The sequence below is a fragment of the Zingiber officinale genome, unplaced genomic scaffold (genome assembly GCF_018446385.1).
Source record: "Zingiber officinale cultivar Zhangliang unplaced genomic scaffold, Zo_v1.1 ctg112, whole genome shotgun sequence".
Taxonomy (NCBI): Eukaryota; Viridiplantae; Streptophyta; class Magnoliopsida; order Zingiberales; family Zingiberaceae; genus Zingiber; species Zingiber officinale.
The window spans coordinates 95,650-118,393 of NW_024589814.1; the positions used below are offsets into that span (position 1 = coordinate 95,650).

The 22,744-nt window shown below is 37.4% G+C and overlaps 3 protein-coding genes across 8 annotated transcripts in view; all 3 read right to left on the reverse strand.

Annotated features, from left to right (window-relative positions):
- Positions 1-291: 291 nt before the first annotated feature.
- LOC122035809 lies at positions 292-5,737 on the reverse strand. Of its 6 annotated transcripts, none has more exons than XR_006127252.1 (4): positions 5,456-5,736; positions 5,158-5,349; positions 1,868-2,000; positions 917-1,776 (listed from the first exon to the last, which is right to left on the reverse strand). XR_006127252.1 is itself a non-coding variant. In XM_042594926.1 (3 exons), the coding sequence occupies exon 2, from the start codon at positions 5,312-5,314 to the stop codon at positions 5,168-5,170; it is 147 nt and encodes a 48-aa protein (XP_042450860.1). In that variant the 5' UTR covers positions 5,315-5,349; positions 5,456-5,736; the 3' UTR covers positions 292-816; positions 5,158-5,167. The 6 variants fall into 6 exon arrangements, 4 of the variants coding, with proteins under 4 accessions (XP_042450860.1, XP_042450858.1, XP_042450857.1 ...); XR_006127253.1 differs by lacking the exons at positions 917-1,776; positions 1,868-2,000 and adding exons at positions 2,008-3,601; positions 3,689-3,815 and having other exon boundaries at positions 5,456-5,737; XM_042594926.1 differs by lacking the exons at positions 917-1,776; positions 1,868-2,000 and adding an exon at positions 292-816.
- A 999-nt stretch (positions 5,738-6,736) lies between these two features.
- LOC122035808 (nifU-like protein 1, chloroplastic) lies at positions 6,737-15,010 on the reverse strand. The gene is made up of 3 exons (XM_042594922.1): positions 14,611-15,010; positions 7,160-7,293; positions 6,737-7,067 (listed from the first exon to the last, which is right to left on the reverse strand). The coding sequence occupies exons 1-3, from the start codon at positions 14,957-14,959 to the stop codon at positions 6,879-6,881; spliced, it is 672 nt and encodes a 223-aa protein (XP_042450856.1). The 5' UTR covers positions 14,960-15,010; the 3' UTR covers positions 6,737-6,878.
- Positions 15,011-15,983: 973 nt separating this feature from the next.
- The window catches only part of LOC122035803 (protein SUPPRESSOR OF QUENCHING 1, chloroplastic-like), a gene marked incomplete at its 5' end in the record, with an annotated part of 64,540 nt that continues 57,779 nt past the window's right edge, over positions 15,984-22,744 (reverse strand). The window contains 4 exons of the mRNA XM_042594914.1: positions 15,984-16,299; positions 16,420-16,569; positions 17,834-18,081; positions 18,824-18,860. Of these exons, the coding sequence (XP_042450848.1) occupies positions 16,138-16,299; positions 16,420-16,569; positions 17,834-18,081; positions 18,824-18,860 (597 nt within the window). The remainder of the gene's footprint in view (positions 16,300-16,419; positions 16,570-17,833; positions 18,082-18,823; positions 18,861-22,744) is intronic.

Here is a 22,744-nt window from a genome sequence, read left to right on the forward strand (position 1 = left end):
CCGGCTGTCGGCTGCCAGCTGCCAGCTCGTTGTTGGCCGAGCAGGATTAATCCTGGTCACCGGCATCTACAAAAGGGGTTGCACCATCACACAATTTAGGTAGAAGCTGCCAAGCTTACTCGTGGCCAGATCGTGTAGCCGCGGCGCAGGTCCCTTTCGTGCAGGAGCTGCCTGCAGCCAGATGATCCGGGTTAATCAGCAGCCCCCTAAAGATATTGCTATCTTTCTGAATGGAAAGAATACCTTTTCAACGTAAACTTCAACTAAGCAATTCTACTATACATTTATGAAATCAATAATGTAGCAAATTATTGTGAACAATAGGCAAGACGTGTTGTGAACAATGGGCTGCAAAGATTACACCATGCTAAAAAAACAAGCTTATCTAAACCAACTATCGAAATTGCAATTTGTTTCAGCAAGAAATCTAAAAATTCAAGGCTCCTTGGAACCAACTGAAAGGATGGGGGCCTAACAAGAGGAGTGGAGGAAACACACCTGTCACTCTAATATGGGCAAGCAATGCTAAGAGAGATTTATTTCAATCCCTAATATGATTGAAAGGCTGCATGAAAATCAAGCTTCCATGGACAATGCCCAGGCCTACTTCGATCAATGTACAATCTTCACCACAAGCGCCTAAAGGGTTATGCTACAGAGCAATGATTTAGTCTACTTGGAACTTCACCATGGCTGAAGCAAAGCCTTGTTCATGTTTGCACATGTGGTAAAGTTGGAGGGAAGTGATCTTTGATGCAGATGAGTAACCTACAAGAATTTGGTGGTTGCTTCATCTGCAGAGTGAGCTTTTTATCACTGCATGCCAGTAGAGTTGAGGATCAACAATCAGAATTAGAACAGTTATAACGTAATGCTGGAAACTAATTCCCAAGACCTTTGTAATTACATTCTAGCATGCCAAAGGTTTCTCAAGAGGTTAGATGACTGATCAGCATAGCAAGGATATACAATCGGTAGGTCCAGGTGTCGGCTAGAGGAGGTGAATAACTTGAAACGAAAGTTAAAAATTTCTCTTGCTTTTTGAACAAAGCAAGGACACAATATTAATTAAAATAAGCAATTAACATAAAAGCAATAATTTAAAAAGTAAGAAGGTTCAGAAATTTACTTGGTTAGTTGTTAATCTAAGATAATTGAAAAAGTCCACTAAAAAACTCCTTCGTGAAGGCGGAGTAGCCTCTTACAAACTTTGAACGCTTAGAAATTGCTTAAGAAATGAGTACAAGAGTTGTATTTCAATTTCGAGCTCCAAGGGACTTTTTATAGTCTCCTGGGATAAAGTAATAGTTGATTCACGTCGGTTGGAGGTGCCTCCAAAGGGATTCAGAACGCCTCCTAAGAGGATAAAATTTATCCTCTTCTCAACGTTAGCCTAACGACTAATATTCATCGGGGGCACCTCCAAGCTACATGAGGGCGCTTCCATAAAGAGGTGCGAGGGTGCCTCCAAGCTCTTTCAGGGCGCCTCCAAGCTCCTTTAAGGCGTCGAGTTAACCTCTAATCAGTAAACTCTTCCTCGCGCTTCTTTGGGTGATGCTCTAGTCATCCGGAACTAAGCTCATAACCCAACTCCGATCTTCTCCTCGAGCAGGTTTCCTCCTGGCTTCTCATCCCTTGAATGTTCCACGTGTGTCATTCTCGTTCGCCAATGTACTCTTCTGCAGCTTTTCGTCTCTCGGATGCACCGAGCCTGTCAATTCATTTCTCATGCCATCCTTTTCGCTCGTTGTGTTTTCCACTCGACTTTCTGTGTTCCTAAATTTTTGCACACAGACACAAGGTATCAAAAGACACATGACCTAACTTAACTCGGTTGATCACATCAAAATCAACCTGGGGTACTTACACAATCAACCTAGTATTGTTTGCTTGCTTCCATATTTGAAGTCCATACTGCTCTCTCGAAGGTATTTGTTAGCAACAACAGAAGATTACAAATGGCCATCAAATGAGAATAACTCGTGACTAGCTTATAAACACTGCAATTATAACCGTATGAAGAATACAAATATTAATCATACAAATCATCAAATTATGCTTATTTCTGATGGTTGAATCATCAATATAGAGAAATTTTTTTAACAAATTAACCATAATAGTTGCTGATAAACTAGTATGTCGGTGTGACACAAACAAATATTGTATTGTCTACCATACTGGACTGGTATAAACTAAAATGGGATAATAGATTAAGATGGTTTGAATATGCTTACCAAATAGGACTATTTGTTTATGTAGTAGTGGCATTATTTATTTATTTGTTTATCTTTGGTTCTTATCTAACTATCCAAGGTAAATATCCATTTGAACCCTAGTAATCCCAAGTCATTGATCTCTCACTTTAAGAAATAAGAGGATCAGACCATTTCTTCTTCCTCTTCTTCAAATTGGATATATGATAATTGATTCTATATTTCATTGTAGTCAGGTGTATGATTTAGATTTTAGAGTATCATTTCTTATTTGAACCCTTTGAATTCCATAGTTGAAGTTACAATCCTAACCATTCCTTGAAAAACTGATTTGATACAATTCTTAGGTACATGTAGATCTGAAACAAAATTTGCATGAGAAAAATTGGGTTGAATTTATATTGACCGGCGCCTCCATTATGTTTTTGCTAGCAAATATTCACATTTCTAGTTTTGGATCTTACTAGTCACTTGCCAATTCATCTGAGGACCATGGAGTTACAAAAGTTGTGCCACAAACCAACCTCCTAGAGTCCTAGATATGAAATAAAAACAGAATCGGCAATATGCCAAATCAAGCTACAAAGTCAAAACAATTCCTGTATGGCCAATAATCTACATTTTTAAATAGATAAATTCTTCTTATTTTGATAGTGATTCTCCTTTGTAACTTGAGCTCACAAAAATCCCAAGGCAAATAAAAGTTTGATTATTCACGAATATTTCTCACTGGTTTATTCATTTAGTAAATCCATTGTATCTAGAAACAACTTCTACTATTCATGAATGGCTCTACTTGTTAATCCATTAAATAAATCCATTCTCTGGAAACTTAGTAGAAGAGTGACAGGAAAAGTTGATTTCTAATGCAGATAAACAATTGAAAAGCTAACTATATATGGAATCTAATCTTGAATCTCATGGCATTTTCTTTTATAGCCACAGTTTCCATTTCCTTCTAAGACAAGATTGTTGGGTCACTTCGGAGCTAGATATGGGTGAATAGCTTCTCGCGCTTTTGTTGATGATGATGTGCAGCGGATAAACTTGACGCAAAGCCCCCCAATGCTAACAAGATGAATTTACTTGGTATCCACCTCAAGGAGAGGTGACTAATCCAAGGATCCAACCCTCATGCACACTCTCCACTATGAAACACTCCTCGAAAACAATCCGGAGACAGAAAAGCCTTGTACAAGCTCACACACAAAGAAATACAAGAAGAGGAAAATACAAGCTAATGCAATTGACGACATGTATCATTAGAAAGAATGTGAAGCTAAAGGTGAGTACTATTAGCTGCTCTAAAAAAACCTTCTCAGTATATACACTGATGACTTGGTGACCTCACGGTCCTCACCTCCCACCTGTACAGTGGTTCAATTTCCCTGGGACACATGCATTTTTTCTGATAATAAAGATATGACAATGAAAGGTGTTTCACATTTAATTACAAATAAGATGAATTAGCATACCTAAGTCATACACATACATAAACTGATGGTACTGAAGATCAGGAATCAGGTAGTCACCAAGCATCACTTGTATAAATCACATAAACATGTATTGGCGTATGATAGATCTTAAACGTTTATCTTTCACCTGAATACATAAAACATAGTATAGGAATCTATCCTTGATAGATGCAGCCACTTATTTTTAATACCTCTATAATATTATGTATAAACAACTAAAACTACAATATGGCACAGTAGAATATCTCCCACTAATGAGACAATGCACCACGAGTTGCACTGCTAGACTAATATCTGTATGATTACGTAGCAGATTGTATTGCCATTTACTCATTTAACAGAAAACAAGATCCGCATGGAAAGTAAAAGCTTGTATTGTGCAATGAATATATAATTATCAGATTATATATCGTATGTGGATATATATCTATTTGATTATGTTAAACATACATGCCATTTATACACATTTTGCATTCAGTATCTACTCCCCTTGAAACTTGTTGGTTGGAACCTTGGTGGCAAGAACATAGAATCACCAGAACATACCTTCCTAAAGAGTAAAAAAGAACCAAAATTTCCACAACAGTGATGAGTCAAAATAATAAAGAGATGCATAGTCTTAACCTTTAAAATCATGCATATAGTGAATCTTCTTTGAAACTTGAAATTAGCAAAGTGCACAAACGTGGTCCTGTTATCCAGCACCATGTTTTTTTTTTAAACAGACAGACAAGTCACCACAATTGATATCAGACATCTAACATCAAGAACATTATTTAACTTATTACAGGCTCATTTGAACAATAAAGATTCTCTATTATGACTGTAGAGATGGAAATGCCTGCAGAAAATACTTTTGGAATTAAGATAAGGAGATGAAATTATGAAATTGTACAAATCACAGCTCATGGTTGTACCAAATTTGTGGGTACAAATCACTGGTAAAATGACTAGTTTATGCAAAAAAGGCAATCTTTTTTTGAATATCTACAAGGAAAGTTTAAGGCTTGAAGCATCATGCATGAAAGATGATGATGATTGCTGTTGCTGTAGTAATTGTTTAACAAAAAGGAAAACAAACAAACTGCTATCCTTGAAAAAGAACAATCCGCAGTTGTGTTTATCCACATTCACACTGAAGGTATCATCGTCACGACCATTAACTAGACATTGTACAAACAAGAAAAGAAAGATGCAGGCAGGCTTACTGAGTATTCTCTTGAGGAAAAGTCAAAGGCTGAGGCAATTGTTTCATTCAAGAATTTATCACTTTTCATTTCATACGATATCTCATAATGATAAATGAACTTTTGTCCCGAACATCAAGTAAAAAAAATTCCTTTCTTTTTTGTAAAGAGTTGCAAGTCGAGGAAACGATAGACAATTCTAACAACAAGAATTACGCACTTGCGAGATAAGCACGCAAACACAAACACAAACAAAACAGGAAAGCGGGAACGAGAGATAACCTCGGCGGCGTCAACCAACAGGCAGCGGACCGATATCGCCGGACCTGAGACCGCGTGCGATCTCGTCGGCAATCATCAAACAAGTGGACACCCACCCATTGAGAACTGCCCAAACCACGTGCATCACGTATATGGCCAAGCTCCACGGCAGGGCCATCAATGTCAGCCAAAAACCCTAGCCGCTTTACCCTTCTGCGATATCAGATTACAAAATGAACCCCCGATACACGTCAAAAACCGTAGACATCCGAAACGAAGAAAGAAAAAAAAACATCTGAATAAGAAAATGGTCGCTTACCTGAATGATGAAAAAGAACAAAAAAAAATCAATTCTTGAGCTTGTCCTTCAACATGCAAACCACTCTTGCTGTCGAAAAATCAAATTTTGGTTATAAAAAAGGAAAAAAGGAAGCCAAGAGAGCTCGGTGGGACTTCGGTGGGAAGGTCGTCGAAGCAATGGATCGCCTTGTCTTCCCCTTCAAAAATTTCTCGGTAGGCAAACAATTCTGAGGAGTTGAGTTCACGAGACCAATTCATCGGGGAGGATCGTTTTAAGCAAAGCCAGTCGTCGGCTACAAAATCTGCGGCGTTGATTTCCTGGAATTAGACCATGTTTGAAATTCTAATATGTTTTTTTTTAAATATAAAATTCTTTGTGGTATAACTCTCAACAGACTTTTTTTTTTAAAAAAAAATAAAAATTATGAAATGGTAAAAATAGTTCTTACTTTGCGTCTTTTTTTTATAAAATAATAATAAAAAATTAATTTAAGATATTTTAGCTGTAGAGCTGATATTTGTGTTACTTTAACTAATTTATTTATAATAAAAATATATTGTAAAAATATAGCCGATTAAAGTAATAATCAGGTGGCTAATATATTATTAACTTAATAAATTATATTAATTAGATAAAAATTATTTCCCTTGTTAGATAATAATTTCTAATGAGATGTAAAATATTGTTTCATATGAAAACATATAAAAGTGAAACTAAAAAATCTTTGGAAAATATTAAAAATAATAAAATTATGAGTATGGTGTGAAATTTCTAAATAAAACTGAAATATAAAATTGAAGAGGAGTCACGGATTCGAATCCTAGAAACAACCTTTTATAAAAAATAAGATAAGACTGCATACAATGAATCTTTCTCCGGAACCTCATATGACGAGAGTTTCATGTACCGAGTTGTCTTTTTTTTTTATCATCTTGCAAACTCACGTGCAAATTGTAATATAAAATTAAAATAAGAAAGATCTTTTAATCAGAAACAATTTGTTTGTTAATTTCAAGAACTTTTTGTTGGTGAAATGTATATAAAAGTAGTTAAGCAGCAACTCCTGAGACTACCAACTAAACTAATTGGTATTCTCAGTATTGTATTAATTGTTTTTAAAATTAACTTTCACAGTTAAAACTTGAACATTATGAAAATTTAAGATGCCGAGACCCTTTAATTATCTAAACCTATCACAAACAAGCAACAACGTTCAAAACACTGTCAACAAAATATGTCTGCTAATGAACTTCCCTAAATTGAAAAACTTCATGACAAGAATAACTGAACATGATGGTGTAATGGCTGAGGAACTTGCAAGAATCAGAACTTTCAAAATGGTAATAGATACATGTTTTTATTCCAGTTTCACATCTTAAAAGCAACAAAAATAACAGTAGTTTGCATTGGCCACTTCCAGAGATTCCAGTTCAATTTATATTCAGTTAACAAATACCACATTGATGATATCTGTAAATTTCTCCTTGATGGCTGCTTTGATGCCACTGCCTATAGAATCTGGCCCGCTGTACCTCACGCTGCAGTCTCCACCCTCTACAGAAACCACTTCTATGCTACCTCCGTAGTTTCTGATAGCAGGCCTCAATATTTCCAAATGGTTATTTACTGCCTGATGTGAGACATGAACAACAAAAAATCAGCAGCTGCCAATTATTTGTTCACTTATCATTTTCTTTCCCTTTTACAAAAGTTACTACCTACCTCAACAGTTGTTTCAATATTGGCCTCCTCAACTTGCTGGATATCCTTGACTGCTTCGCCAAACTTTTCCTTTAGAACTCGTTCGATGCCCATCTTCATGGTGGTTGTTGAGCTAGGACAGCTTCCACAGGCTCCTGTTATTGTTTAAAGAAACAAATGTTAGTTGAGAGAATAGAGAGGTGCAGAATGGAGAGGAAAACCTGACCTGAATATTTCAGGTTAGAATTCATAGTCGAAACACATTTTCGATAAAACAGAAAAAAAAATACATCCAAAAGAGTCATGAACAGGGCAGGTCGAATTTGGGCTTTAGTGGATTTTGTTGATTTCTGAGTATAGTTGAGTTTTAGATTTTTTAAAAAATAATAATTTCTCACTACCTATCAAAGAATTTTGAGTTTTTATGATTTTTTTTTTAAAAATCTTTTAAAATTAAACTTTAGTATACTTGTCACATATATATTCTTTGTAAAAAGAATTCAAAGGTTACAAGAGGATTTCATTAATTTTTAATTAATATTCAAAATGGGATGAGTCCATGTTTTTTTGTTTTTATTTACCTTTTGGATAAGTTAAGGGGCTAGTCCAATGTTCATAGATGTGTGAGCTTACTAGAAAAGATAAAACCAACAATGCAACTATCTATGGCAATGTGTTATAGCTTCAAGAAATGATAAGATGAGAACAGACATACTATTGGTAGTAATATATCCTAGAGAGAGAAAATCCATCTAGGCCACTCCTAAATTGCTATGACTAACAAAGCTTATAATGATGATATTGAAAGATGCAACTCAAAGTTAATCATCTGATATGCAATGCCACAGCAATGAAAAACCTGATATTTAGGCCTGGTTAGCTGTTCGGTTTGTATTCCTTGGTGTAGCCAGATTTGTCTGATTTTATGCACTCATGTATAGGAGGATTATATGGAATTTACTCACAAAGCAATTCAAAACCAACTATAAATCCTTGTAGCAAAACAAAAAAGATTGTGAGATGAATAGGGTATTGCTGAAAGAAAACAAAACTATTATAACATAAGAAAGAAGCTAAGAGTAGCCCATAATCATCACACAAGAAGCTGAAGCAAGTGCTCCTAGTTGGCAATAGAGAGTTCCTACAATGAATCCATCTGAACCTTTAGATGGAGTCTCACAGAAAGAAAAACTTCCAATTCCTTCTAGTTGTTTGCTTTTACACAATAACACAACTAGATTTCAGAAACAAAGAAATGATTACCTAACTTTCCACTCCAGGAGGAAAAAAAGAGGTACAAATTCATTGTAATATCGAAAACAATAAATTATCACAAGCACACCAAGCAATGCATCATCTCATACAAAATAACTACTAATGAGAAATGTAAACACCATGATTCATGTGAACTACCAAAAAAAATCATCAAAATTAACAATTGAGTGAAACACAAAGTACCAAAATGAAAAGCCCTAAAATTATTGCCTACAACTCTCCTTGTGTTAACTTGGAACTATCATCTATAATTATTTTCTTATAAAAGATTGCATATACACATTATATGTTCAAGAAATCATTCCTAGTGGCTTAGTTATGAGTTAAGATACTGAATACTTAGAACCAATTTGCTACAGGTCCAACCCATGTTGAAGCCCAATATGAACCTTCAAACTTCAAACGGTCATAACTTTTGACTCGGGACTCGAAATCAGGCTCTGTCTCTTGTCACACGTGCATAATTCGAAAATCTACATTTGTTATTGGTGAAACCATAACCGTAAAATTTTCAACCCCAAATTCCACCGTTTGAACCCTTTTCATAGCCTTTTTGCTATTTTTGGTATTTAGGGTAATTTCATATTTCTGATATTTTTTTAGAGAGGATTTGTCTTAATCCGCGTCTTGATTTGAGTTAAGATAGTTAAGTTACTTTCCTTTTCGGATAAAAATCCATTTCCTTTTTTTATAAGATTGGAATTCAGATATGTTAATTATAATTTCTTTCCTTATTTGATTCTTAGATTGTGGTCTATATAAGAGTTATATTTAGATATTGAGGGATCAACCCTCTAAAATTAATAAAAAGTTTCCTTTTTGGAAGTTCCTCTTCTTGTCTTCTCCTCAATTTTCCTTTTCTCGTCAGTCCGGAGGATAATCACTATCCTGCCCGGTGTTAGTTGGTATCAGAGCACGAGAAGGTCATCAACAAATGGCGGGTCGTCATGATCGTAGTCACGGTCGCAACAACAGGCATGCTTCGGCAAAAGAAGTTGAGCACCGTGGTCGTAGAGTCCAGGACATAATGACGATTGAAGATTTACGGAGGCAAGTTGCAGATTTAACCCAGCATATGGCGGCATGAGATCTCGAAGATCATGAGATTTCAGATCGTGGATTTGAGTCTTCCTTCGAGAACCCATATCACCGACGAGACTCACCTCAGGAACGCCATGGACAAGAGGATCCTGCTCGAGACTTTGGATTACGAGATTTGCCCGAATTTTCTAGTTCGTTGAGAGCAGAGAACTTCAGTGACTGGATCAACAAAGTAGAACGGATTTTTGACTACAAGCAAGTTCCAGATCAGATGAAAGTGAAGTTAATTGTCATCAAACTCAAAGGGCAAGCATCAACATGGTGGGAACAGATGTGGCGCTCTCAAGACAAACAAGGTAAATCCCAAATAATTGTCTAGGAAGAAATGAAAGAAAACATGAAGGAACACTTCCTTTCGCCTACACCCAGACTCTGTTCCAGCGACTTCACTCATTAAGACAGGGCGCGTGATCAGTCGACGAATATATAAAAGAGTTTTGCCAGCTGGTGGCCTGAAATGACCTATCTAAGTCAGAGGAGCAGCTAGTGACACGTTACTTAGGGGGTCTGCGCTTGGCCTTGCAAAATGCTCTCAGTCTTCATTCACTCTCGACGGTGTCAGAGGTCTTTCAGCGTGCACTGACGGCTGAAAGGCAACAAAATAGGAAACCAGCGGAGAGAGGCGATCAGTACAATCAACCAGCTCGCCCTCAAAATTCTCGTCCTTCACAACGACAGTCACTGCAGTAGCTGTCGTAGCGACCACCGCAGCGGTCACCACAGATTTACTCTAAGGCCCCTATCAGATGTTATCAATGCGGTGAACAAGGACATATGGTGCACCAATGCAGGAAGCTCTCTTCTACTGATCTGAAGGGCAAAAACTTGTTGATCAAGGAAGAAGTAATAGAAGATACAACCGCAATTGGCGATCCGATGTATGAAGCATCTAATGAAGTGATTTATAGCAAAGGTCATGAGACTTTGGTCATTTCTAAGAGTCTCAAGGGCAATTCGGGGGACGATTGGTTGAGAACCAATATTTTTCATACTACCTGCACCATCGCAGATAAAGTCTGCAAGATGATTATCGACGGCGGCAATTGTGAGAATGTAATATCTGCAGAGGCCATAGACAGGTCGTCATCCTAAACCCTACAAGTTATCTTAGCTGAATAAAGAAAGTAAGGTAACAGTAGACCGGCGATGTCTCGTTTCCTTTTCAATTGGCAAATATTTTGATAGTGCTTGGTGTGATGTTGTGGTCATGGATGCATGTCATATATTGTTGGGGCGACCTTGGTAGTATGATCTCAGTGTTATTCATGATGGGCGGAAGAATACCTATACCCTAAACGTCAAAGGGAAAAAAAATTGTGTTGGCTTCTCGACGGGAAGGAACTAATCGAATTCCGATAGGTAAAAATACTAATCTGCTTTCTATATCCAGGTTTTTAGATGAAGTGGAGTAAGGAGTTGTATATGCTTTGCTACCATGCCAAAGCATTACTCCGACCATGGATGCTGAGTTAACAGTTGCTAGCAGATTTTGATGAGCTGATGTCGGAGGATCTTCTTTCTGGGCTACCTCCTATGCAAGATATCCAACATCAGATTGAGCTTGTTCCGGATCAAGTTTGCCTAATCAGCCAGCTTATCGCCTTAGCCATAAGGAAGCAGAAGAATTGCAGTATTAGGTGGAGTTGTTGGAAAATGGACATATCCGAGAGAGCATGGACCCCTTGCAGTTCCTGCCCTACTAGTACCGAAGAAAGATGGCTCGTAGCGTATGTGTGTCGATAGCAGAGCCATCAACAAGATTACAGTGAAATACAGGTTTCCAATTCCCCGCTTGGATGACATGTTGGATCAACTATCTAGTTCTAAGCTCTTCTAAAAAATTGACCTTAAAAGTGGATAACACCATATCAGAATAAGACCTGGTGATGAATGGAAGACGACATTATGAGTGGATGGTCATGCCTTTTGGACTGTCCAATACGCCCAGTACCTACATCAGATCTTGCGGCCCTTTATGGGAAAGTTTGTGGTGGTATACTTTGATGACATCCTCATTTACAGTTCGACATGGGCATCACACTTCGGCCATCTCCATGTTGTCTTTAAAAAGCTGAAAACGAAGTGCTTATTTGTAAACAAGAAGAAGAACTCTTTCTTTACTACATCGGTAACTTTCCTCAGCTTTATTGTGTCTACTGATGGTATACATGCAGATCAAACAAAGATAGATGCAGTCCTAGAGTAGCCTCGAGGACCTTGCACGATGTTAAAAGTTTCCATGGCTTAGCTTCTTTCTATCGTCGGTTCATCAGAAATTTTAGCACTCTGATTGCTCCTATCACCGAGTGTCTCAAGGGAAGGGATTTCAAGTGGTCTAAAGAAGCAAAGGCTGGCTTTCAACTGGTCAAACAAAGGATGACCCAAGCACCAGTTCTGGCCCTACCTGATTTTCTGACCCTACCTGATTTTGACAGATGATTCAAGGTCAACTGTGATACATCTGACATAGGTATCGGGGGTGTTCTGAGTCAATCTAGGTGACCAGTTACTTTTTTCAACGAGAAGCTCTCCGAATCCAAGAAAAATTATTCTACCTACGACTTGGAGTTCTATGCCATTATGTTAGTACAGAAGGAATTCATTATGCTCACTGATCATGAATCATTAAAGTATATTAATGGTCAACACAAGCTGAGCAGGAGGCATGCCAAGTGAGTGGCTTACTTGCAAGAGTTCATCTTTACACTTAAGGCACCAAGCTGGAAGTCTGAACCGTGTCGTAGATGCCCTGAGTTGGCGTTTTTCATTACTCACCATCATGAGTACTAACGTTACAGGCTTTGAGGTTTTTCAGATATGTATGACCCATTATTCAGAAGGGTATTCCAGGAGGTGCATGATGGTTACCGACATGATTTTATTTTGCATAATGGTTATCTATTTTGTGAGTTGCAGTTGTGCATTCCAAACTGTTGCCTTGAGCGAGCTTCATAATAAAAGGCACTTTGGACGTGATAAGACGTTGGCCCTCACCTCTGCCAATTTTTATTGGCCCAAGTTAACCAACGATGTAACTCACTTTGTTGATCAATGTTCTATATGTCAGCAGTCTAAGGGGGGTTCTTGCAGGCTTGTACACTCCCCTACCCATTCTTGAAGCTCCTTGGCTCGATGTCAGCATGGATTTCGTATTGGGATTACACCGCACCCAACAAGCCTCATACTCAGTTCTTGTTGTCGTTGACAGATTCTCAAAGATGACGTATTTTGTAGCTTGTAGGAAGACTATGGATGCTGCTTGGATTGCCCATCTTTACTTCAAGGAGATCGTACGTTTACACGGCATTCCTCGGTCCATGACTTCAGATCGAGATACCAAATTCATCAGTCACTTCTAGAAGAGCTTATGGGGGAAATTGGGAGCATAGTTAAACTTTAGCCGTGCTTACCACCCTCGAATATATGGACAAACCGAAGTGGCGAATCGGAGTCTGGGCAATCTTCTGAGATGCTTTACAGGAACTAAACCAAAGCAGTGGGACTTGGCGTTACCTCAAGTAAAGTTTGCCTACAACAGATCAAAAAACAAGACCATAGGATTGAATCTTTTTGAGATTGTCTATGGCCGGAATCCATCAGGAGTTCTAGACTTAGCCCTTGTTCCACGTGTAGGGTGAATTAGTCCTCAAGTAGATGAGATGACAGAGCATCTGCGAGGTATTCATGAGCAAGTAAAACTGGTAATTATGGAAAGCAATACTAAGTATAAGGCTCGGGTCGATCGTCATTGTCGACAAGTACTTTTTTAGATTGGAGATTTTGTCTGAGCCGTATTGACTCGTGATCGTTTCCCTGTTGGAGAATATAATAAGCTAAAAGATCGAAAAATCGAACCGTGCGAGATACTACAGAAGTTGCGCCTTCCTAGTCATCTGAAGACTTTTGATGTCTTCAACATGAAGTACCTAACTCCTTATTCAACTGATGCTAATGAAGTTAATCTAAACTCGAGGGTGAGTTCTTTTTAAGCCGGGGAGACTGATGCAGGCCCAACCTGTGTTGAAGCCCAATACGAGCCTTCAAACTTCAAACGGTCATAACTTTTGACTCGAGACTCGGAATCAGGCTGTCTGTTGTCACGCATGCAGAATTCGAAACCTACATTTGTTACTGCTAAAACCATAACTGTCAAATTTTCAGTCCCAAATTCCGCCGTTTGAACCCTTTTCAAGGGTTTTTGTTATTTTTGGTAATTTTTTTTTTAAAATTTAGGGTAATTTTCATATTTCTAGTATTCTTTAGAGAGGATTTGTCTCGATCCGCGTCTTGATTTGAATTAAAATCGTTAAGTTAATTACTTTTCTTTTTGAGTAAAAATCTATTTCTTTTCTTTACAAGATTGGAATTAAGATATATTAATTGTAATTTCTTTCCTTATTTGTACCTTAGGTTGTGGTCTATATAAGAGTAATGTTTAGATGTTGAGGGATCAACCCTCTAGAATTAATAAAAAGTTTTCTTTTTTGAGGTTCTTCTTTTGGTCTTCTCCTCAATTTTTCTCTTTTCGTCAGCCCTTCTGTAAGCTATTATGTAGCACAAGATCATTGACCTCATCATCATCAAGGCACGTTTTTGCCACTGGGTTTTCCTAAAAGGAAGCATCTCCCCTCCAATTCATCCCTTGCTTGCCGGTTTAAGAAAGCTCAAAGACTGACCCAACCTCCTGATAGATGAGATTGGCCTAGCAGGCGGGGCATAAGCGCCCTCGTGCTACTCATACAAGAGGTGCCAATTAGCTTTCCCTAACCAGAATCGATTGCACACCTGCGGCGTTCGTGATCAGCCCCTTTCCATAGGAACGCTAGCCCTAGCCAATTGTCATGGTGGCTCTTCCGTTGTTTACTTTCGGGGGGATGCTTAGCACTTAAGAACCACAAATATGTCAACAAATAAGCTTCAATTTTTTGAAAATTTTGCACTAAAGAACGACTGAATTAAGTATCAAAACCGATCTTCCCCTTGCGAACAAATCAATATTCAAAAGGCTCCCCTTTTTTGGCACTAATCCAAGGCAGCGAGGGAAGGAATTGAATCGACGTATAAAAAGGGTCAATCGGAAAAGAGGTACGTACGACCTTGGAGCTGGAGGGAGATGACTCCGTCATCCACGGAAACTACATCCACGTTGCCACCGTCAGAGATGAGGTAGGGGCGAACGTCGTTCAAAACCAGGTCCACGTTCTCCTTCGTGAGCTCATACACCTTGGCCGAGTAGAGCCCCGGCGCCTGAGCCTCAGCCGCCGACGGTGTAGACGGAGTATTGGAGGAAGCCCATCTCCCGGCAGTACGACGTCGCCCGCGGCGGACATCAAGGGATCGGTGATGGGGTGAACAAATCAGCGATGGTTCGACGGCGTGATGGCGGAAGGAACACGAAAGGTTGGGTGCTTTCGACAGGGCAGCAGCGGCAGCCATTGACTCCATCACGTCTTCTGAGTTTCTGCGGTGTTTGTTGTTGGTGGGCTCTTATTGACGTTCTGTTTTTTAAAATCTTCTTGCGACGAAATATCTTAGAGCATCGAGTATTAAAAAAAGAGTCTTTTTTTATTATTAAAAAAAAACAATCGGGATGCTATTTTCCGGAAAAAAAATTCCAGATGGTTGTTGATCGTTATGGGTAATTTCCCTCCCATTAGGCATTGTTGATCCTCCTCCGGAAGACCGGAACTCCTCCCAGTTCAAAAATAGACACTGAATTTGAAGTAAATAGCGAATTATACAGACCATAGTAGGGTGTCAATTGATGGAGTGGAGTCAAGACTATTATAAAAAAAGAGGATGGATCCTCTTGGTCCCCTTCTCCTGATCCACTCTTGGACTAGGACAAGAGGATTGGTTAGAGATAAGGGCCCCCACCTGTTAACAGATGGAGACTCATTGCTCCCCATCAATATAAAGACTGGACTATGAATTAATCCAGCCTTTACATATCAAAGAATCAGTCCCCTATAAAAAAATCTCAATCTAAATCCGTATTCAATCCGAAAATCCTAAATACAAACACAAATAACGACCAATCCAAATACCCAATCTGAAAATTATTTTTTTATTATTTTCATATAATTTTTTTATTTCTATCTTAGTATTTCATTATTATTAATATTTTAATACTTATGTACCTAAAATATCTTAATTTTTAAAATAAAATTTAATTTTTAAATCCTAAATTCGGGTGGACCCAGATCCGACTCAAAAACCCTCAATCTGAACTCAACCCAAAAACCCCTAATCCAATATTTTTCAAGTCGAATTGGTTGGTAAATCCATTTTCCCTAGACCATACCGAATTCTTATATTTATTCTATGCATCTTCAAAAAAAAAAAATAAATAAAAAAAATAAATAAATAAACAAAATGACCACTTGAAATTTCTAAATAATTTTTATGTTTTTTTTTCTGATAATAATCGCATTAATTTGCAACTATAGACATTTTTCAGTAGACATAATTAACAACATGAAATCGGTTTACTCCCGAAACATCACTAATTTGGCTATGCATCCCAAAGGTTCATACACATTTTGAATATTTATAATTAGCAACATGAAACCAACATTTACACCCAGACCGTTACTAAGTTTCTCTTGCATCCAAAAAAGTTTCTACTTGCTAAGAATCATAGGCGAAGAACCCGAGCGAGATTTAGGTGTAACAGTGTAAGAAATTTTGACTACTTGTGGAGTGGATTCTAGTTCTTCTCGGAATGAGACATCAAAGGCTACAGACTGATACAGGCAGACTTCATCCTCCTTGCAGTAGTAAATCTGGAAAAAAAAAAACGGAAGAGGGAATATTCATTGTTTAATCACTTCAGGAGAATTTCTCCAAGCAATTGAATAATTTTTTGTCCGAGAAGGAAAGCATAAAACTTTTGCATAGAGTACCTTGCAGTATATTCTTCCCATGACTGCTGAAGGAGAATTTCTCCTGAATTTAAGGGAAGCTGATCCTTCTGGGCTTAGATTTCCGTTTACTGGTTCAATATTAATTGCATTTGTAGGATCAGTTTCTACATCAAATTTACTACGAGCTTCCTGCAATTATATGCAAAAACAATATAAGGAGCAATCTCGAAGATTGAAGAAAAAACAACTCTTCATTTATAATATTTGGAATTGCCAACATTCACAATTCTCCAAGAGGTTTTTTTATTGGGAAGACAAATTTCCTAGCAACCAGTGATAGCTTCAAGTCCCAACTACTGTAAAGCTCCCAACTTAGTTAATTGCAATACTTGACAAAGAAAACCAATAACTACCCGAAGGAAATGCACAATCATATCATAAACTGACATGAATGTAGTAATCAGTCTTTCTTTCCAAGTAAACTGATAAGATTATGAGATTTTGCTATCCCAGAACTGAATATCTATAAGTACTGTGTTGATTCATCTAAGGACTCAAAAAGTTCTTCTATGCAACTGTTCTGGTACAAAATTCAACACGTCTTTGCCACTACTATCAACATCTGTATCATACATATAATCCATCACATTAGTCTAAACACTAAATTGTTCTTACATTAGTCAAACACTCTATCATTGCTCTTAATATATTGTATCAAATTGATATTTGAGTGCACGAATATAATCAAGAGAATTAGACGAACACATAAAATATGGTTCCATATTATTCCAAGCTCTCTAGATCCATCAATCAGTTTTGTCCGATTGAGCAATGATTTTTAGAATATGAATACGTCTTTAAAAAAATCTGTCTATTTAAAAAAAAAAACCCTAATTGATTGCTACAGTTGGGTATATGATTTGGTCATTTTGAAAGTTGGGTCCGTGATTTGGATAATTGGCAAAGTTACCTACGCAGTTCTGTAAAATGCTGAAAATAATTTCTAGTGTGAAGCAAAGTCCCAAAGCATGATTATAGAAATTTTATTATCCCAGATAACAAAAAGATTGGATTTTATGCAGCAAAAGTGATGATTCTAGACATTCCTCTGTTGGGACAATCATTCTTGCGCTGCATATATCTGCTGTAAATCTCAAATAAGGTATTTAACTTTACATTGTAAATTTCTAGACTATATAAGTTGCATCCTGGCACCTCCAGTAGTGGAGTAACATAATTGTCCTTTTCTCCAAGGTGAATATTTTGAGTGTAAAGTTAGTGTTTCTGTGAATTTATAGCATTTTGAGGCCCCGTCTTTACCAAGGGTCATTTGCATCCAACGGACAAGTGTGCAAAAGTATAGATGACAACAAATTAAGTGAATGAATAATTGAAAACCACTTTATAATATATATAGGAGAAAAGAAACACCATTCTTAGAGTTCAAGAGAACCTTAGAGAAATGGTAACCCTCAGGAACTAAAACTGATAGATTGAAGATTCCTTCCGTTGAGGTTCCACCATCAATTTTGATAATATCTGTGTCTGCGGACAGGCGTCTTCTCAGGCGCTTTGGTAATTTAGACTTTGATGAGGGAGGTTGGACTCCTCTCAACTCAAGTGCATGCACCACAGGATCCTTCTCATTTAGATCTATATATCTTATAAAGTTATTGTTTGTATCAGCAATAAGTAGCTTTCCTGCAAAATTTGATAATGAACTTCTGAAGAATGATAATTTACTAGTGATATTAACAATTAAATACCAGATGAGTGCAAAGCAGATCCAATACTTCAATAGGAAGCCTAAATAGATAAAACAACCCTAGAACTAGATCCTTTAGGAGCTCGTGAGAATGGAGTACAGACTATAGTTATTGATACTTTTGCTAAAAAATTCCAAAATTGAAAGGTGAAAATTTTCCAGCATTACAATATCATGATGAGGACATCTTAGAAAATTGATATGGACTAGCAGCAGTAATTTTGGTAGATGATTGGGCATTGTGTGGAAATCTTACAAAAATACTATACACTAACAAAAGTGTTTTTAGGTTTATTTAATTAAAAATATTGTTCCCACTTAAAAATTACAATATAGCTGGAAGAATGAAGGTTACTAGGGCTATGCCATACTATAGCTAAGTAAAAGACAGGGTTGCCCAACAGAATTCTACCAACTCATCAAGAGAAAAATCTCATATATGATATTTAGTTAAGTTTGCTTCAATTAACTGCATTGCTGTGTGACTGAGGTCACGGGTTTAAATCTCAGAAACAGCCTCTTGCAAAAGCAGGGTAAGAATGCAAACAATAGACCCTCCCCGAACCCCGTATTAGCAGGAGCTTCGTACACCAGACTGTCCTTTTTGTTTGTGTGCTTCGATTAACTGAATGCAGAAACTAAAGAGATTCATCCAAATAAAAAGAAGAAAAAAATTACCTTGCCCTGTTTCAACAATTCCTGAAGGTTCAGATAGCTGCATTTACATGGCAAGTATATCAGATAAAAAACTGAGAGAAGTTAATGAGAGATTTGAATTTAATGATAACAAGAGAGGATTCTTGTTACTTCAGACCAACATAAAATTCAACTGCATCAAACAAACCCAACATTAGATTGGCCTGAAGTGAAAAACATTCTGATGCGAGGATATGCTAGGTTACCCAAGAGCAACATATCCAATATATTTAACTAACGAGATTGTCATTTAACTGAAGTGACAATGGAGAGTGATTATTATTTTCTGATGTGAGGCATGCTAGGTTACCCAACATATGATGCGAGGCTTGGAATCAAACACCTACGTTGAGGTATATGTCCAAGACATGAAGGTGAACTAAACTGTCACAAAGAAAAAAGTGTAGAGTTGTGATGTGAGGCATGCTAGGTTACCCAACATATGATGCGAGGCTTGGAATCAAACACCTACGTTGAGGTATATGTCCAAGACATGTAGGTGAACTAAACTGTCACAAAGAACAAACAGAGTTGTGCATCTTCAAATTGAACAAAGCTAGTGTGCTCTTCTAGTATGATAATGATGAAAACTCAACAAGATGAACTACTTTGATTTTAAAAAATCACCATGTTCCTAAACAAGGTTGATCAAAAAGATGACCTGAAACAGTTTCCACGCACCTGTGAGCAAAATCCGACGTGGGCGATCTAACGTGGCCAAATATTTTAATTTATCATCTGCATGCAACAACTTTTCTCTCTTTCCTCGTAAATTAAAATAAAATTCTCTTCTCTCTCCTATGATTGCATGCAACAATTATTGTGTTGCTGGTTTTTAAAGGTGGTGTAGCTGCTACACATCTGCTACAACGTTATGGCAGCTACTGTGTAGTTGTAGTAGCTGCTACAATAGCAAGATTATTGCATGCAATCATAAGAGAGAGAAGAGAGAATTTTATTTTAATTTAAGAAGAAAGAGATATAAGTTGTTGTAAGCAGATGAGAGAGGGATTAAAAAACTTGAGTTTTGCCTGTGTCAGATCGCCCACGTCAGATGTTGCTCACGGTCACGCATGAGGTGTATCATCTCTCTATATATATATCAGCAAAAGATGATATGCTCAAACATTTAAGCAAACTAATTTGCGATTGCTTGAGTGCTTAACAATGCAATGCAATATGAACTTAATTTAATTCTAATTGAACAAAGGAGAAGAGGTTGAGGCACAACCAATCAATGGACAACTAGGACTTTGAGTGCAGAGGTGAAACTTACCTTTTGCTAACACTAGAGGATGATGTCACTTACTATAGTGCTGATGATGCCTTATACCATCTACAAAAGACAGCACTAAGCACATCAAGTTGCTACTCTAACTCCATGAGTGCTTGTTTTCTACTTACCAGATAACAAATAAAATCAGGGATGGGAAAGGATTTGATATGACCCTAAAAAGGGTAGTGATTCAACAACTCATCTCTTTTAGTTAAAGAAAATTTGAAAAGTATACCCTTGAGGCATTTGGAGGTTCAACCCCCTAGAAGCGGTCAACCCTATGGACGCAGGATAGACAATTCACCCTATATATGCTTGTAAATTATCACATTGTGGGTCTCTTTTAGGTCAACAAATCAAATCCATAAGGGATTTGGAAGTCAAAATACTGCAAGGGATCATCCCTATCTTTCTGCTTCATTTTTAAGGTGGGACCTAGTGTCCTAATAGTTAGCATACTCTCCACCGCTGTTGACTTTCTATGCCACAGCTCCATTGGCAATGCTGTCACCACACTGATCAGCCTCCGAGTTCATAATCACAACACTACCACTAACTTTCACAGCCCCCTCACTTCTGTAGTATTTTGGCCCCACATGATCCATCAACACAGCCTTTTATGACATAACATACTATGTCCACGTCAAGATGATCTTCATCAGTAACGTCAAAAATCACCTAATATCATGATTTTTTAACACAATTTCTCCTCTTAATGATTAACCTTTTAGTTCCCTAATTTATATATTTATTTTATTTAAAAATTAGTATTCAGAAAAACTATTATACAAAATCTGCATTGTCTTAACTTGATATGAAAAAAAGAAATTTGACCAACATACAAGAGGCTTCCAACCAGATTAAGTTGGATGCCAAAATCAAGCAATCTAAATAGCAAGTTAAAATAATATTTTTAAGAAGGCTTAGTTAGGGGGGAAATGAAGAAAAATTAGTAAAAATTTTAATGACCACAGAAGGAGCCATTTATTAGTGCTGTTAGAAGAAGCCATTTATTGCAATAATGTGACAATCTCACTATGTTTTGCACTAAAACCTAACTGCAAGCTTTTTTGTCCATTCCACAATTGCAATCTTTTGCAAAACCAGCAACTACCATTTCCAACATAGGCAAGCACTAGTAATACTCCTGTGTCAAATCCATTATCTCACCTCATATCCTCCTCATGTGAGTACATATTTAATGTAACATTTTCCTTGGTGTTTAAACTTTATGATTGCCACAATCCATCAAGGGTGACCTCAATTATCCTGGTTCGTGGCCTCAATTATTTCCCTCAGAATGACATCACTATGTGAACATTCACTAGAGGAAGACTTGCCACAGAGTATTGCTTTGCCATTACAAATATCGAAGTCCCAACACACCCTTGATTGCTTAATGAAGGCTTATGGAAAGATTTTCTCTGCCTACTCCACCCGGAGGAAATCTCAACAGCCCATCTCCATTCAATGAAGACTTGGGTGGGAAGTGTTTTCCTGTCCTCACTCAGGTTGCGTGTCTGTCTCAGGTCAATGGAGCCTCAACACAAGGCATTCTCTTATGATCACTCGATGCAGACGTCTTGACCCACTTGTCTCAGCTCAAACAAAGACAGGACACAAGTTGTTTGTCTGCCCTCACTCAATCTAAAGGATACCTTAATATGCTCGATTCAGTGCAAGGTTCACTATTGCCTTGATTCTGTTCAATGGAAATCTGAAGAAATCCACTACAAGATTTAGAAACATGTGGAAATAAAAAACTATTCATAAAAACCTTTTGTAATTTATTGCTGCTCGACCTTGAGGGAAAGATAATTATGAAGTGGAAATATATGTTCAAAGGGATAAATTTCAGTTGCCTATCCAGTGAGAATTAGTTCCTTTATTTTCTCTAGAGTAAGTTATTTCTTTATTTTCTATAGAACACAAGAGATGCCCCCCTTTGATGTCTAGATTAGTCAAACTACTAAAATAATAGTCTTAGGCATTTGAAGTTGATCCCCTTAAAGTGATCATATCTATCCCTCTCTTTTCATTATACAGTGACTTAGGGTCATACTGAACCAAACTCTTGATGCAGCTAGAAATAATATCTTACCGCAGTGGGATTTTCCCAAAATCATAGGCATTCACCACATGATGTGCAATGACTTTGAAGATGGCAACTCTACTTGCTTTGAAGAAGATGACAAACAATGAGTGTGAAGACGGTGGGAAAAGACACTACGGAGAAGTCCATGTGATCAACTATAGAGACAACAATGAAAGCTATCATGGAGAAGATGATAACCTTTCTTCAATCTTTTGCATATATCTCTGTTACTCATCATATTCATAAATCAATTACCAGAATTCCTAAGCAGAGATGACAATCATGTTCCTCATTATATTCATAAATCAATTACAAGAAATCCTAAACAATGACAGTCCTATGTAACAGCCATTTACACTCTTATATATTTATTTATAACTTATTAATAATCAAAAATAGTAATGGTAGTCAAGAAACATTGAAGTGTTGATAACCCAAAAAAGTGGAAGCAAATAGTGAAGGGTATGGAGAGTACCAGATCCAAACAGATCAATCTTGAAATGACATTTCTAAGTCGACTTTCACTCAGCTT